The sequence below is a fragment of the Channa argus genome, chromosome 20 (assembly GCF_033026475.1).
Source record: "Channa argus isolate prfri chromosome 20, Channa argus male v1.0, whole genome shotgun sequence".
Taxonomy (NCBI): Eukaryota; Metazoa; Chordata; class Actinopteri; order Anabantiformes; family Channidae; genus Channa; species Channa argus.
The window spans coordinates 15,791,407-15,807,778 of record NC_090216.1 but is presented as its reverse complement, the minus strand read 5'-3'; the positions used below and the strand labels follow the sequence as shown (position 1 = coordinate 15,807,778).

Sequence of the window (16,372 nt, the reverse complement as noted above, 5' to 3'; positions counted from 1 at the left end):
GGGCTCCTTATCCAATTAGACTGGATGATGGAGGCAAAGCAAAATAGGGTGAAGTTTTTACAATGCCACAGGGGTCTTTAGACTGGATTGGTTCTGTTTTGGGGGGTTTTAAGCAGGAGGTGGAAGGCTGGGTGGGCTGGGGACATGCTATTCCCAAATCTCTTTCATCACAGCCTGTCAGAGTAACCACACAGGTACACAGAGCAGCTGCTCTCAGTTCTCCAGTAGGTACAGATGCAACAAAACCAAGCTTAAAAAGATTTTAGCCACACAAGTTGGTATTAGGTTGGAAAACAAATCAGCCAGACGTAGAGTGAAAATACAAGTGAAAATTGCAAAATTTTGATCAATAAAAGGAGGCTGAAGAAAACTACAAAATCTTTATTTTCTTCACATGTGGTCAATGAAGTACTCAAGAACTGGGCTAAAAGTAAAAGTACAAATACACAAATATACAAAAATACACTCGAGTAAAAGTAAAAGTACCACACTGACATTCGTAATGAAGTAAGAGTAAGTAATTACATGATTAATAATTTACTTAAAGTATTAAACGTAAAAGTACTTGACATGTTTTTCTCCCTGTCCTTTGCTGTGGATCAGTGCTGGTTTATTATGTTATGTTAAATACATAAATCATAAACAAATCAAAATTATTTGGACACACCAGTGCTAGAGAGGTCAGCTCTAAACTGGAACCACTTTATTGGTAGAAAGCAGACAGTGAGATTAATGGAGCGAAAAAGGGGTGTTTCAGTGTTTTACAGTAGATGCAGCCTCTCTGTGGAAACTACTTCAGTATCCACCCTGGAAGTGTTTTCACTAATTACACATGTACCCGAGTTTTGCTTAAGGACAGGGGAGTAACGTCTGAGCTGATTGGTTCTCTCTAATCTTGCTATTATTACATTTAGAATTGTACTAGAGTAGAAAATGTAGATATTTGCTCATTGATGTAGTGGAGTCAGAATAGCCTTGTTTAATGTAGAGATACACAGAAAATGTATTTTGTTACCTTCGTCTGCTGCGTTGCACAGAAAAATATTGGAGAATGCAATTTCAAAAGGGATGTGAAGTAAAAAAACAACCACAACAAAAACGTACATGATAATAAATATATGAAACTGGAGAAATGAACAATTGAGAGAAAATGTGGTGATTAATAAAATATGTTACAACTCATTTATTTGGATGAACCAACTATACCTTTGTTCTGTAGCGTATGTGCAAAACCCTGCACATGCGCTGCTGAAAACTGGGAGTAAATGTGTGAAAGGGAAGCAACTTCTGTCAGTGAAAGCATTAGTTGGGGAAGAAAAAAATGAAGCTGGCAAAATAGAAAAGTCAAAAGAAGGATCACAGTTAAAGTATAGGCATGAAAATCTAATTATGTCTGTTTCGTTATTTGGTGCAAGTCTGCAGCCTCCATTTCTGCAGGAGGCAAGAGAGGGCATGAAGGAGGACGGAGTCTGCGGTATTTAGGTAACAAGAGTATCTTGATGAATGTCTCCCGTGTTCACATGCATGGTATTTCAAGCCTCAACACCAACGACTGCACCGTAAAAAGAAAAGCTCAGCTGTGATCACAATAAGACACACAATGCCAAATGACACGGTGCCCGATCAGGAAAACACTGAGAAATCCATTAAATGTAGCAAGAATATGCTGTAAAAGTCAAACCACAACAGCGTTCCGGACGTGGCAGCGTGTTGCGGTCGAGTCGGGTTTTTTTAAACTTTATCTACACATTATAAGTCTACTCAGGGTTGTTGGTGATCATTTTGAGAAGGTCACAAGTGTTTTTGGAGAGGAGCTCTTTTAATTTCCGTACACGCCGAGTGCTGGAAACACCCACGTAGCTCTCTGGCTGAAGGACTGCCATGCCGTCCTCAACGTCACCCATTACGATCACCTGTCCTTCGGCGGCAACACCTGTGATGTTCGGGCAAGGACAGTTCCAGTCCATGTTGAGGAAGGTGACTTCCAGAGGCTCCTTGCCAAAGAAGCGCAGACCCATCTTCTCATCCTTCAGGATCTCTTCCACAGTCACAAGGGCGTGGCCAGAGTCTTTCTCCTCGGTGATTTCCGTCATACGACCCAGGACAACGAAGTCACTCCGACAGAAGCTCGTCACTATCTTGCCCCTTGGCTTGCAGGCCTTGCAGTGGTGGTTTTTGGGGAAGGGGCACATCTGTTCACAGGCTTCTTTAGATTCAAAATTGTTCTCATTTCCCTCACAGCCTCCGTAGATGAAGGACTGACACTGCCGCAGGGTACTACTGTATGCCCAGCGTGGTTCATAGGCCTTACAGGGGCCCTGCAGGCTGGGGAGACCGCAAGGGCCCGACAATTCTGGGCCGCAGCACTGCATGCACTGCTCATAGTTCTCAAAGACTTTCCTGAGCTGCTGACTGCTGCTGTGGCAGTGGGTGAAGGAGAAGCAGTTGTTGGTCTTTGGCTCGTAGTACCAGCTGACTTTCTCCAGCTCACTCCCACAATCCTCCGGGTTATCAGGTGGTTTCGCGCACTCCTCGGGCAGGCAGCGAGTCGCGTTCTTAGATCGGGCTGCTTTTGGAGGCGCGGAGGGCAGCACGGTGAGTGGATGGTTGGCCCGTAGTGATCCAGAGGGATTCTGGGCCATGCAGGTGTAGATGCCTGAGTCACGTGGCTGGGCATTGTAGATGACCAGCTGACCAATGTTAGTGACCACCATATTCCCTCGCATATGATTGGGGCTCATAATCACCCTTTCTGCCCCATCAGGCAGCTCCTTCTCCCATGTGATCTCAGGCCGAGGACGACCTGTCACATCGCACAGGAAGCTGGCTGTGTCACCCACACTTACAATCTGGTGAGTGGGGCTGCTTACGGCGGTAGGTGGCTGAGGCTCGGTGGGGGGTGGAATAGTCAAAAGGAAGGGAGCAGTAGTAGGGTGAAAAGTGGTTGCTTGAGGCAACGAGGGACTGGTGTTGGGCCAGGGGAGGTGGAAGCGGCAGGTGACAACAGAGAGAATGATGCCCTTGGAGCATGCCTCCGCATCCATGTAACACTTGTTATAATAGGTCATACCGTCGGAGGCACAGGTGAAGTGAGGCTCCCTTTCACATCGGTCCCGGCATTTACACACTGGCTGGCCATCCCAGATGTCACACTCAGACCCCTGCTGGGTGCACATAAAGCTGGCACACGTGGCTTCTTTGGGCATTCCCACTGGGCCTTTCTTCCCATCCATGTACCGGGCTGCCACACAACTCCGATTCCCACACACATTTTGGCAACACTTCTCAAAGGACTCACACTCCTGCAAGAGAAGCGAGAAATGACAAATGCACGTGGAGGACGCTGTCTTGTCAGCAGTGTAGAGAATACAACCCACTAAAATGTTCATTCAAAACTCAAGTTATATAACATAAACAAACGGCATTAAATTACTTTACTAACTACACGGAGACTGATGAAACGTTTGTCCGAAGACGTTACCTGATCTGATTCACACTCCCGTGTGCAAGTGCTCATAGCATCCACCCATAGGTTGGGGTTCATGTCATTTGGGCAGATGCCCGCGTGCGAGTAGGTGATGTGGGGCAGACCTCCGACCTGGAGTTCCATCCACACTGATGTACCCGCCAGGAACCAGATCCACTTTGGAAATAGCATCCACCACATCTCCAGTGCTGAACACAACTCAACAAGTGGAGGAGAGAAAAAGCAAAACATTTGAGGAGATTTTCGAGATCGAGCAGGGAAACGATTTCCCCTACTTTTAGGATAGAAGTAAGTAAAACTAAGAGACAAATCAAAAGCGAATCGCACGTGTGAGAGTCTACGAGTCAGGGCGGTACGTGTCAGCCGATAAACCGAGTTTGTTATCCCACTTCCCCACCGGTGATGCTCTATTTATACCACCCATCTGCACCCATCGCCGTTACCACGACTTGCCAAGTTTACTCAAGACAGTTAGGAGTCGGTGGTGAGCTTTGGGCTGGGACTGGCGGGGCACCTGCCTGTTAAAAGTATTGCTGGTTACACCGTTTAACCCCTTAAAGGGCTCCGCAGGCGCCGGAGCGCACTCTGCGCAAAGACGCACGGAGAGCAGCGAGTCAAAGGGAAATGGTTTTATTAAGAGTTTCATTTAAATGTCCCTTGACTGCAGAGGTACACAATCTACTGTAGAAACCTGTTGAAGTGTGAATTTTATTTTCACTGGCGAGAAAAGAGACATGGCTCAGAGTGTAGTTGATACCATTAGGATAGGAGGCGGTGGAAATCATGCATGAAATTAGCAGAAATATCTATAACAATCATAATGTTTGTTTCAGGATAACACAAAGAATTCCGGTTAGGCCTGTATGTACTTTTTGTATAGTATTTGTATTTCAAATTTCATTGAATAACACTGAGTACGTTCCCTTATTTTAAACATACATAAGTTGTATCTCATATACAAACCCGATTCCAAAAAAGTTGGCACACTGTACAAATTGGGAATAAAAAAAGGAATGCAATCATTTAAAACTCTCATAAACGATTATTTTATTCAGAATACAACATTGATGACATATCAAATGTTTAAACTGAGAAAATGTATAATTGTAGGGGAAAAATAAGTTGATTTTAAATTTTTATGGCAGCAACACATCTCAAAAAAGTTGGGACAAGGCCATGTTTACCACTGTGCTGCATCCCCTCTTCTTTTTATAACAGTCTGCAAACGTCTGGGGACTGAGGAGACAAGTTGCTCAAGTTTAGGAATAGGAATGTTGTCCCATTCTTGTCTAATACAGGCTTCTAATTGCAACCTCTAGAAATACGTGTTATATTTAATATTAGAAAGTTGTACTTACTCTTTCACAATACATGTTATAAATGGGTTGTTCATAATGAAAAAAATACTTTAAATAAGTAAAATAATTTAAGGGTTTAAATACTTCTTCCTCCTGTTTGTTCCACTGCTGCACTGTGAAAACACCTAAAAAAAAGAAAAAAAAGCCCACGATAAGTAAAAGTATGTCTATTTGAACATGCACACTGCCATAGCTGTACTGTTTTATGTCCTGAAATGTAGCTGGAAATTAACAAAACTGTTTTCTTGACCAGTGATACGTGATGGCTGCTGCACAACAATTTCTCCTTTTCCCCTCGACATTCATCCCTGAGCACTGCACTGAACGCTCTCGACATTCTCCACAGCGTGTCTTTCTATACAGTATTTCGTTTTGAACGGGTTTACTGGAAAAATGTACAGACTCAGGCCACACACGTCCCCGGACATTCTTTGGCAGCGATCACAAAAGACTGATAAGAAAATCCCAAATTCAACAGGTTATCACCTTATGCTAGAGATTCTTCAGGAGTTTGGCTTCATAGCTCAGACTTAAAATAGCAAACACAACTCCCAGTTCTGAATACACCCTTTCTCAAATCTGCCTGGTAGGCCAGCAGAGGTGAGATGAGGACAATGCAACTTGAAAAAATATATACTTTGAAGATCAGGTGATGTGCTCCACAGTGGGCGTGTGTGTGTTGGCAGAGCGTTTAATGAATGAAGGTGGTGGTATAATTTGCACCGCTCATTCCTTTCTTGTGTAAACTTCTTCGATTGGTTTCCTTCACAGTTCAGCCGAGGACAGGGGAGCTATTAGACCGCCTTCCAGCGCAATAACAGTCGACCCATGCTGTGTCAACGTGTTTGTGCGAGAGTTTGCAGACATGATGATTTTTGGCACAACATAAGCGTGTGTGTATGCACGACAAGCAAATAAATAAAGCCTGTTTATCTCGAGCTTGCTGAGCTTCCAGAGCTGCAGGTCTCGATCCTGTAGGAAAGATTATATTTGCTCCATTTCACTGCCAATTACAAACAAGCTCACGCAGTCTGTATTACCTAGATCAGCCTGTTGCAGTAGCTATTGAATGTACGAGGATCTTTTCTGTCAACCCAGCCTCCAATGTTGACCATATTAATTCGCTTTCTGTACAGTCTACCTGCAAAAACCTTGTTTTCATTAGATATAATGTTCTAGGAGCTCCTAAGGGCCGAAGAGATTTATTTTGTGTGTGTGTGTGTGTGTGTTACAAAAAGTAAGATATCCTGTCATTTCCTCAGGACGGGAAGAAGTCAGCTCACCACCCACGACTCTCGCACAGTCTGAACCTGTCATTTACAAATGAAACGCTTCACACTGAAGCAGAATTAATAAACTCCTGTCAAAGCCCGGTGAGGACGGATACATCTCAGGGCTACAAATACAGAGGAAATGATAGGTTCATTCCATGAAATTGAATAACAGGAACCCTGAAAAGCACGAAATAATCCAATGGCCCTCCCTCAGGCGAGAGGTTATTTGAGGTTTCGAGCTTCAGCAAAAGTAAAATGTAGTGGGAACTTTCCCAAGTCTACCTTGCCCAAAACCAGTGAATTTTGTTTAAACAAAATTAAATTGAATTAAATTCAACATGTGTAGAAACACACACACACATATTTCAAAATGATCAAATATGTAATAATGAAATATATAGATATATAACTGTAAACAGCATAGCACAAAACACAACAGAAGCATCAAAAGGTAAAAATATAGTTCAGAATTTTTTGCAGTTTGTGGTTCAAAATATGAGGATTCATATCTTTTAAACATTAAATATAAAGCTGGAGCCAGCAGCTGCTTAGCTTAGCTTAGCACAAGGCCTCAAATCAAGAAAAAAAAGAAAAGAAAAAAAAAACAGGCTAAGAGTTTAGCATTACCCCTTTGCAATTATGCTAAGCTAACGGTCTGCTAGCAGCCAGCTAGCTTAGCAGGAAGAGTGGGAACAATGGGGAGAGCGGGAGCTTGAACGTGTCTGATGAGGACGAGCTAGGAACTAAACAGGCTAAATAAAACGCGTTAGTGAGCTTTGATTCGTCAGCATTGTTAGTTTCTAAATCACAATGCTAAGCTAATTCCTAATTAGCTGCTTACGTTTGATGTACAAATATGAGAGTTTTTTCTCTTAAACTTTTGAGACAATTGTGAGAGGCCCAAACCCCGCCAGAGACCACCCACACAACCTATCGGGTTGGTCTTCACAAGACATAACATTGAGCAACACTCTGACAAACCCTCAATAGAAAAACACGGAGCTTCTTGCTTTGTCGCCACTTTGATGAGGTTGTTTTCATTCTTCCACTCACTTCTGGTTTCTGCGCCCGCAGCACAAACTGCTGGGGCAAGTCAGCAGCCGGTCAGAGCCAAAACGCCTGCCGCTTCCCCTCCGCTCTGCAGGTGGGGACACGGCCGAGCACTCGTTCATCCCAGGCCATCAGCGTCTGTGAGTTTTGACATGCCGGAGACAGTCTGTGCTCAGCATCAATAATTCGAGAACACTGCAGAGAAAAAGCAACCGCAGCTTCTCTTGTCAAACATCAGGCCACATTGCATTTGTGTGTGTGCGCGTGTGTGTGTGCATATTGCTGCAGGGATCTCGGATGAACTCCTTGGTCCTGTCAAGGTGCTGCACCGTGTGCTTCTATTGGATCAGGTTTACCTGTCCTGAAAGCTAGCAACACCCAAATGATAAATGAGACACATTCTCTCAAAAAAAAAAAAAAAAAAAGAACATGAAATAGTCATCAATTTAAACTAGTAAATATAAAACAAAAAGTGGACACACAAAGTTTTAACTTCCACTGCTGCAGGAGCATTTGTACATTAGTCAGTGCATCTGTGAACTGCTTTGAGTCTAAAGAAGAAATTGGGGTGAAAAGAATTCTACCAATTTATTTATTTGTGAAGTACACGAGTTTATATTATTTATCTTAAAACAACAACACACAAAAGGCAAGAATGGAGATTTCTTTAATGTTCATATATCTCGTGGATCCCAGATTGGCTGTGAGTGCCCTCTAGTGGACGAAAGGAAAAAATACATTCTCAGTCCATTTCTCAGTATGTCTGATTATTTGTGTGGGGTCAAAGAAAACTTGAGAAGTTTCTAAGCTGATCACAGGGTTGACTCAGACTCATGAGAGAAAGTTTAAAGTGATCAGAATTAAAGCAGGGGAATGCTGATATATTCTGAATTTTATTCATGGTCAAAACTTTTGCTGGGTTCCAACAATTCCCACAAAGCAACTTCATAGCATCTTTCTGTTAGACATTTCCCATCTGTTGTGGAATGCACCTTTAATTAACACATCTAAAAATGTATTGTTTTAAGACAGCACCCAGTGTTCTTCCTTTTTTGTCTTCTTTTTTTTAATAAAGGCAATAACATATGTCATATTTTGGTGGTACACCATTCAAGTTGTTATAGATTTGGTTCACAGAAGAATCACATTTAACTGAGCAATCTTCCCTACATGTGACAAATGTTTGAAAACTAGTTTAAATAATGATACAGTACAAAAATAAGTAGGTTTGTCATAAAAGGGTATGTTTTTCATATGAGGAAATATCAGTGGCACAGTATTTTTCTTTGTAGAAAAAATAAAATAAAAAAGTTCCTCCTTTTTTTTTTGTTGCACCATTTAGTTAACTAATAAAGGATACATTCATTGGCTTTCTATATCCCTCAGACAAAAGGCACTAAAGAACGGATTTGGATAAACTAGTACTTACACATATGGCTTGTTTTTTCACTTATTAGTTTTCTGCTATATAGATGCCAAACAATGTTTTCCCAACAAGACAGTACAGTAAGTGTCAGGAACTTAAGACAATCACTGAAGAGTAAATGTCCTGTAGTGTAAGACTACAACTGTTTGGAATTGGTCTATGATACAATTCTTCAAATGGGGTCCGGCTTAAAAACAAAACCAGCAGGAAGTGCCCCCATCACTCACACACACTCACACACACACACGCACACAAAGTAGTCCACTGCCAGCCAAAGTCAGACTAAAGTGAACTGAGCTGATCCTCAACCCTGGTTTGTCACATTGGGGGGAAAGAGGCAGTTCTACTGTGTCAGTCCTGCATCTTTAGCCATCCCATAGAAGATTCCTTTCTTTGACATAAGGTTTGTAGGTGTGTCAAACTCTGCGATCTGTCCCTTGTCCAGCACCAGCACTCTGTAACGGGAGAAGAGACCACGATTTACTTACAATGTGAAAGTCTGACTAGTCTTCTTAGAGAGCGCAGCACTGATGAACTCCCCTTGCCTTTCATAGGTTAACATCAACCATGTTGGAGCTCGAGCATATGGTGCACACGTTTAGCTGAGAAAAACTGAATTTAAAAATATGTGCTCATATTTTTCCTGTAACCAAACTGTTGTAAAGATGGATGTTCATATTAAACATTCGACTGAAGAGACAAGAGCTAAAACCAACCGATTCACACAGAGCTAATTTAAGTACGGCTCAAAGGGTCATTATTAACAATGTGAGCAGTATTTTGAACTGTAAATAATCTTAACAAAATTCAAGAGTCCCAGAACTCAAATATAAAACCACAAATAATACGTTATACGGACTCTTTAGTTGCTTCGATTGACTTTAGTTTCCCTGCACATGATAGAGATTATTATCATTGCAGTTGTAGGATTTTCTTTAGGCCTTATGTTATGAGAGAAACAAACAAACGAAAAACTTTGCATGTGCAAGTGTATAAGAGGTGATAAGAGAGCAGGGGTTCCCTTTAATATCTGCACATCTGTGTATTCGGACACTGTAGCCTTTCTATTAAAGGTGATCTGTTGAGTTTATGACTGTATTTTAGGGTAAAGGAACACACGCCATGCAACAGTGCATTCAGCAGAGATGATGCGCAGTCTGACCAAAGCATTCACATTATGTCTCAGATCTACAAGTTGCAGTAACATGCCAAAAAGTGCTGCAATGCACCAATAAAGGTAGAAAAGAAAACCTGCAACATATGGGCATTAAGTGAAAGTGCTGGTTTGAAAATGTGTTAAATAATTGGTTTAGCAATGTCTTATGAGGAAAGCTGAAAAAGTTCATCAGCACATACAGATGTCTACAGGTATCTAACCTTGTGTAATCCATGATTGTGTTGAGTCTGTGTGCAATAGTAAACACGGTGCAGTCTTCAAACTGAGTCCTTATAGTGGATTGAATTAGATCATCTGTTTCCAGGTCAATAGCAGCTGTAGCTTCATCCAGGATGAGGATCCTGGTCTTCCTCAGGAGAGCTCGAGCCAAACACACCAGCTGCCTCTGGCCCACGCTGATACAGCATCATACAACACAAAAATACGCTTGTTTTTAAGAGTATATTTACTGAGCAATTTATGAAGCCTACTTCTTTGAAAGTGTTACTTTCCCCCTGTGAACATACCTGAGGTTCTCTCCTCCCTCTGAACACTCCAGCTCCAGTTTTGCCGGGTGGTTACTGACAAACTTGTGGAGGTGAGAATGGTCCAGAGCTTTCCATACCTCTTCATCACTGTACTTCTCAAAGGGGTCAAGGTTCATTCTCAATGTCCCAGAGAACAAAACAGGCTCCTGTGTGGTTGGACAGAAAGGGGATGCGATCGATACCACTCACACATTTGTATGACAAATCTAAAGCTGCAGGCAGTCAGTGATTAAGATCACCTACCAACACCAGTAAAACTAGTCAGCTACTGTAGAAATGTTTGTTTTTTTTATGAAATGTTACACGATGAAATGTTACACAAAATTATTTGAAGAAGGGGTGAAGGACCTTTTGGATTCTCTGCTGACTGCCAATTCGACACATTACATAAAACTACAAATTCAAATTTTTACATTTCGATTTTTATATAGATTATGCAAACAAAATGTAAGATATACAGTATAATGAAAGGGTTTTGAGGGGCCGCAACTGTAGGTAATGTAGTTACTTTTAGACAGTGGCTGCACTTTAAATTTTAAGTCTCAGAGACATTGCTGACTGGGACGAAGATTATTACTACAGTTCAAAATTACATTATTAGGTGGTGTCTTTAGAGGAAAGTAGGTATGTGTAAGTGCGTACCTGTGGAATGATAGTGAGTTTGGACCTCAGGTCATGAAGGCCTATTTCAGCTATCTTCACCTCGTCGATGGTGATCTCTCCCCCTGCAGCTTCCAGCAAACGGAAGAGGCAGAGTGTCATGGAGGACTTGCCAGCCCCTGTACGACCCACGATGCCAATCTGTACGAAAACACAGACAGAGCAATGATCAGTGAAGCCTTTTGCCATATGTCTTAACAGTCGCCTCACTGCTCCCTACCCCACCTTCTCTCCTCCTTTGACGCTCAGCGACAGGTTCTTCAGGACAAGGTCCAGTCCCTCTCGGTAGCGTACACTATAGCCACGGAAATCCACATTTCCCTCTATAGGCCATTCAGCAGGAGGCTTCTTGTCCTCCACCTCCCAGGGAGCCTGTGAACACGAAAACACCATTTTTGAAACGGAAAACTCATTAGCCTGCTTGGCTTTTAGCAGATCTGCTTTGTTTATCACTACAATTAAACCTGTGTGTGTGCACACCGTCTTTTAGAGCTGCCAAACATTTATTTAACTAGTGGAACACACTGGATGCTCCAGCCAAAGGCCTCAAAAACAACTTTATCAGCTATGAAAGGGGATTGCTGTGGTGGCTTCAGAAAAACTACATTGTCTACACTACAAATTCCATGTTTGTGCTATGCAGCCGGTAAGCAAACATTTCTGGATCTAATTAAGAGTTTATAGATCTTGTGTTGTTGAAGAACATGATTTGGCAGCAAGACGGTTTTTTAAAAATGTGGGTAAATACCAACTTTTTAAGAGCAGCTCTAAGTCTACCACATTTTACATGTGCAGCCAAACACATGCACAGTCCAGCTTAATCTTATACTATGCATGTGTAGAGGCAGAAGTGGACGCTTCATGTATGTACGGTAGACACCATACCTCTGTTTTGGTCTCGGAGTACTCCTTCACTCTCTCCACTGCTACTATGTTGCTCTCTAGATCGGAAGTCATTCGCACCAACCAGTTAAGAGACATGGTTACCTACAGAAGAACAATACAGGCTTTAAAGTGACTGCAGATTATTTGCCGGACTAGTTCTTTGATCTAGAAAATGTCATAACGGTAACGGAAATGCACACGTTTACCAAAACAATTTTTGGTGGCTTTAAATATCCAACCCACACTACAAATACAAATATGATAATTACAACACCAAGTGAGAAAAAGAGCGTGTAATAAAAGTTAATTATTGGTGATTAAACATAGATTTGATTGATTGTTTTTGGCCTCTTGGGGTCAGGAGAACAAGCTGTAAAGACAACACTGATATTGTGCCTGACGTTGTCAGAGCTGGTTCTTTAGCTGCTAACAATTATGTCACTAGCTAGTTGGAAACTCTGGCTTTTTGTCATTTGGTGCTGGGCAAGGGGTGTACAGAAAAATAGGATTTTGGATTATTCAGCTGAAAACAGAAGATGACAGAGCTTGAGTTTGTGGCTTACTGAACTAAACTGAAATAAACTTCGGTCTGGTGATAAGAAACCTTGTGTGGCTTATCATCATGGGCAACACTTGTGAATTGGTAACACAGTAGTATAATGCATTACCTAATGTCTCAATGCAGCTTGAACACGCAAAGCAGGAGGTAAATGTTGAACAAAAGTAGACCGCTTGACAGAACTTAAGTGCAAAACATTGTTTTCCAACTTAGAAAGTATCATTGTAATATACCTTATACAGTAACTTCCCTAACGCTGCTAAAAACATGACACCTTAGTTTCTGTGTTAAAACACAAGACGACACAACTTGATGTTAGTACTTGAAAGTGATAGCCTGATTTTCACTGCTCCATGCGGATCTTATTACAGTAGTTGATTAGTAGTCCACCTGTAGAGCGTAGGATACCGACAGACCCACAAGACCAGGGCTCAGATTGTCCTTCCCAATCACTGCAAATAGAGCGGCGAACAACACGATGCAATTCCCAATGAATTCGATCCGCACCCCGAGCCACCTGTACGACGACAGAGTTAGAGTTAATGACAACGATGATGACCTCTTGTTGAAGTCTAGTGTGAACTCTAGTGTCTTCTCTAGTGCGATGGCCTCAACCATCACACCAGTGGATGTGTTGAAAAGGACAGAAATAGTCTTTCCAATAACATTAGAACACACCAGCTGTTCTACTGGGCTGACACAGGAGACGTACCTGTTGGACACTATACCAGGGTAGTAACTCTTTTGGTTCTCATCCACTTTCAAATCACTCATCAGGACAAAGGAATTGTGTCTGCCATAAGCTCGGATTACACTAGAGCCAGTGATGGTTTCAGAGAAATGGGAGTATATGGGAGAGCGGCTGACTGACTCCAGGCGCTTTAGCTGGCGAGATGTGGCAACATAAAATCTCTACAGGTGTTGAGGGGGAGAGAAATAAACACAACATTACAACTGAACAAAAAGTCATATATGTTCAGATAGTCAATAAACATTATGATACATACTCTCTCTCTCTCTCTCTCACACACACACACACACACACACAGTAATAATGAAGGAACAAAACAGCTGCAGCCCTTTGATAATCCAAATTTCCTCAGAGGTGGTGACTTCTAAGACTATAAGCAAATTCGGCTAGTTACCAATATAAAATACAATAATTTTAGTCCATAATAACTTCATCTATGTGTCCACAAGATATAAATCACATGGAGAATGTTAACTGCAGATGTTTTGTTTTTCATAATGCATGTGTTTGCATAAAAAATAAAAATAAAAATCATAGTCTTATAAATACATGGAACCATTATTAGAATTATTTTGAAATGTTAAAAGCAACAGTTTGGTTTCCCTTACTACCTACATGCAATAATTTATTTGTGGAACATTAATGTTTAAACAGAAGCCCCCCCTGACAGTCTGCAGCGAAGATGGAGCAAAGACAAAGGCCATGCAGCAGGGATGCCATGACAAAGCCATTGGAATATTATGAGCTTGTGTTATTACAGCTGATATTAGTCTAGCAGAAAGAGTGTGTATACAGCCACACTCTTACAGCCAAGCATCCGGTGAATACTCTAAAATCAATTCACTGACTACCAGTAAACAACAACTACAACAATCTAGTGTGAGCTGGACCTTTTCAACACATAAAATTATAAGGAATATGCTTGTAAGCCACTGACTGTTTGATTATTTAATTTAAATGTCTGCAGTCTGGGATTAAAGGAAAACTCCAGAGATTTAATATGTCACTTCTATAAGGATGGGGGTCCCACAAGATAAAAAAAATACATTACAATTTCAACCAATGCAGCAGATATTGTCACTTTTACTTCATATTTTGGCTTAAGGTCCAAGAACGCAGCATAACGCTGATGAGATCATAAAAGTTCTTTTTTAAACTGCTGATTTACAAGCTCAAATGCAGCCTCTCTGTTGAGTAAGATGAGCCTTTACAATTTACTAACCATCAAAGATACTTCAAACTGGGCCATGTTGTTACCAAGTATAGAGTGAGTTTTGATCACCATGTCTAAATCAAAATCAAGGGTCACTAAAGGAAACCAATATGTAACCACATACACTCACCAGCTTATTACATATTATAATGTGAACACAGGAAGGCACCATTTGTCTTTAGATTTCCATACACCATTGGCAATTATTCATCTTGATTTGCGTTTTTGCCTTATTTTTATCAATTATAAAAAAATAAATAAAATCAGTAGTGTGGAGATGAAAACTACACCCTTCGCCATTTACAACTGCTTTTCAACAGCTACCACACTCCAGCCAGCTCTGACACCACAGCACCTGACAGATGGACCAGGTTCCGTGGCAGAAAGAACCTCATTAAACCTGAATGGCACTGGTAATAGCTTGAAAGTCATCAAAACTTTAAATCAGCCACTAGGGCTTAAAAAAAAAAAAAGACTGGACAAGATTAACGTGAACATTTGAGCTCAATGATGCTGTTGCAGGAGCAGTGTAACATCTTCATCTTCAAACAGTAATGAATTAGAGGTACACACACATATACTGTGTAACCACTGAGATGTTTTATGCTTCCAGATCAACCCAGTCTGAGAATTTATCGTATATTCAAGCCTTAACAAAATCTCGATTTAAATGCTTTGTGTCAGGCTAAGTGGTGAGTGCTGACTAGAGCTCCCACTGTGTGAAACAACAGACTGAGCTAGGACTACTGGACTAGCAACGATCAAACCACACTGCAACTACGGCAACAGAACAGCAATGATCAGCAATTCAACCACATGCAACAGTCCGGCAGTACACACACTCAACACTCTCAGACATGCATGTTGTATTAATAGGTTAGCAGACTCATTTCCTATTTACCTGAACCCACCAATAGAACACCATTAACGGGGCTACGACTATGAGGAACATTGGGGTGAGGGCAGAGCATATGAGCAGCACATTCAGTGTGTACCAGAAAGTGCGCATCCATATGTCAATATTGTCTGGGATGTGCGAGTCTATAGTATCCACGTCTTTGCTGAAGCGGTTTAGTAACCGCCCAGTGGGGGTGGTCTCGAAGAAGGCCTGCGGAGCTCGCAGGACCCCCTGGAGCAAGTTGCGGTGCGTGAGCTCGGCTGCCCGCAGCATACTGTAGGCCCGGCACAACAGGCAGTTAACCAACAACAGCACACCTGCGAGAAGGGGGGAGGGGAGGGGAACGAGGTCAAACGTGACAACACAACAACACGAATTAGGTCCCGTTCTTAACTTCTAATGACACAGCAGATTCCACTGTCAGCGCCAATTTCATAAAAATCACATGGAGGACTTCACTGTGGCTTTTTGAAAATCACCTCATACGGCTGAAAACAAGTTATTTTTAATCAATCGCTTGGGCTTGGTATGCTGCCATTGTGACTGTTACTGCTGAACAAACAGGCCTAATATTTGCAATGTCTGTGTGGTCCAAGCAAAGAGAAAAAAGAAAATGCATAACATCTTCTGTATCAGGGCAGTGTGGGAAGCCAGGACAGTTGTCACTCCTCTGGTAATGACAACTCTCCGCAGCCCGCTGAGACTAAATTGATTTTCTAATAACACTGAAGAAAAACAACCATTTTTTTTAATGTCAATCAAGATTCATCAAGTTCAATAAATATATCAAATATTAATGGTAAATTTATAGAGTTTCGAAACTGAATCTAAACCTCTATCCTATAGCACAAAGTACCAGCCAGTTACTGTCATTAATCCAACAAAAAGTTCGCCCCAATGCTCCCCATTTTTACTACAATAAAACATGCTCTACAAAGGTTACACATTCGTGGCATAACTAGCATAACCACAGAAATCCCTAATGTAATCCCTAAAACAAATCCTGACACCTTGGAGGCCCAGTAAATGCAGGTAAGTTGTAGTAACACTATTATACCACTAGATGGAGTTTATGAATCACTAATGACTCAGCTTCACTCTTAGATG

The 16,372-nt window shown here is 41.6% G+C and overlaps 2 protein-coding genes across 12 annotated transcripts in view; both read right to left on the bottom strand.

Moving 5' to 3' along the window:
- Positions 1–367: 367 nt before the first annotated feature.
- On the bottom strand, positions 368–6,302 carry LOC137105393 (WAP, Kazal, immunoglobulin, Kunitz and NTR domain-containing protein 2-like). The gene is made up of 2 exons (XM_067487537.1): positions 3,482–6,302; positions 368–3,302 (listed from the first exon to the last, which is right to left on the bottom strand). The coding sequence occupies exons 1-2, from the start codon at positions 3,716–3,718 to the stop codon at positions 1,758–1,760; spliced, it is 1,782 nt and encodes a 593-aa protein (XP_067343638.1). The 5' UTR covers positions 3,719–6,302; the 3' UTR covers positions 368–1,757.
- A 1,518-nt stretch (positions 6,303–7,820) lies between these two features.
- Positions 7,821–16,372, bottom strand: part of abcc3 (ATP-binding cassette, sub-family C (CFTR/MRP), member 3) — a 38,196-nt gene continuing 29,644 nt past the window's right edge. For 3 of the 11 annotated variants that reach the window (XM_067487526.1, XM_067487531.1, XM_067487533.1), the window contains 9 exons: positions 15,269–15,582; positions 13,116–13,315; positions 12,794–12,920; positions 11,845–11,946; positions 11,185–11,331; positions 10,942–11,100; positions 10,279–10,445; positions 9,973–10,167; positions 7,821–9,050 (listed from right to left, as the gene is read on the bottom strand). In XM_067487526.1, the coding sequence (XP_067343627.1) occupies positions 8,939–9,050; positions 9,973–10,167; positions 10,279–10,445; positions 10,942–11,100; positions 11,185–11,331; positions 11,845–11,946; positions 12,794–12,920; positions 13,116–13,315; positions 15,269–15,582 (1,523 nt within the window). In that variant the 3' untranslated portion in view covers positions 7,821–8,938. Of the gene's footprint in view, positions 9,051–9,972; positions 10,168–10,278; positions 10,446–10,941; positions 11,101–11,184; positions 11,332–11,844; positions 11,947–12,725; positions 12,921–13,115; positions 13,316–15,268; positions 15,583–16,372 lie in introns of those variants that run through there. The other 8 variants (XR_010911805.1, XM_067487530.1, XM_067487535.1 and 5 more) reach the window with 7 other exon arrangements.

What these genes read in the sequence shown, in the direction of transcription:
- LOC137105393 (XM_067487537.1), bottom strand. Translation starts at nt 3,718, where the DNA reads ATGTTTTGCTTTTTCTCTCCTCCACTTGTTGAGTTGTGTTCAGCACTG. An exon ending in GGGAGTGTGAATCAGATCAG is followed by an intron (nt 3,303 to 3,481) that starts GTAACGTCTTCG and finishes CTTCTCTTGCAG; the next exon opens with GAGTGTGAGTCCTTTGAGAA.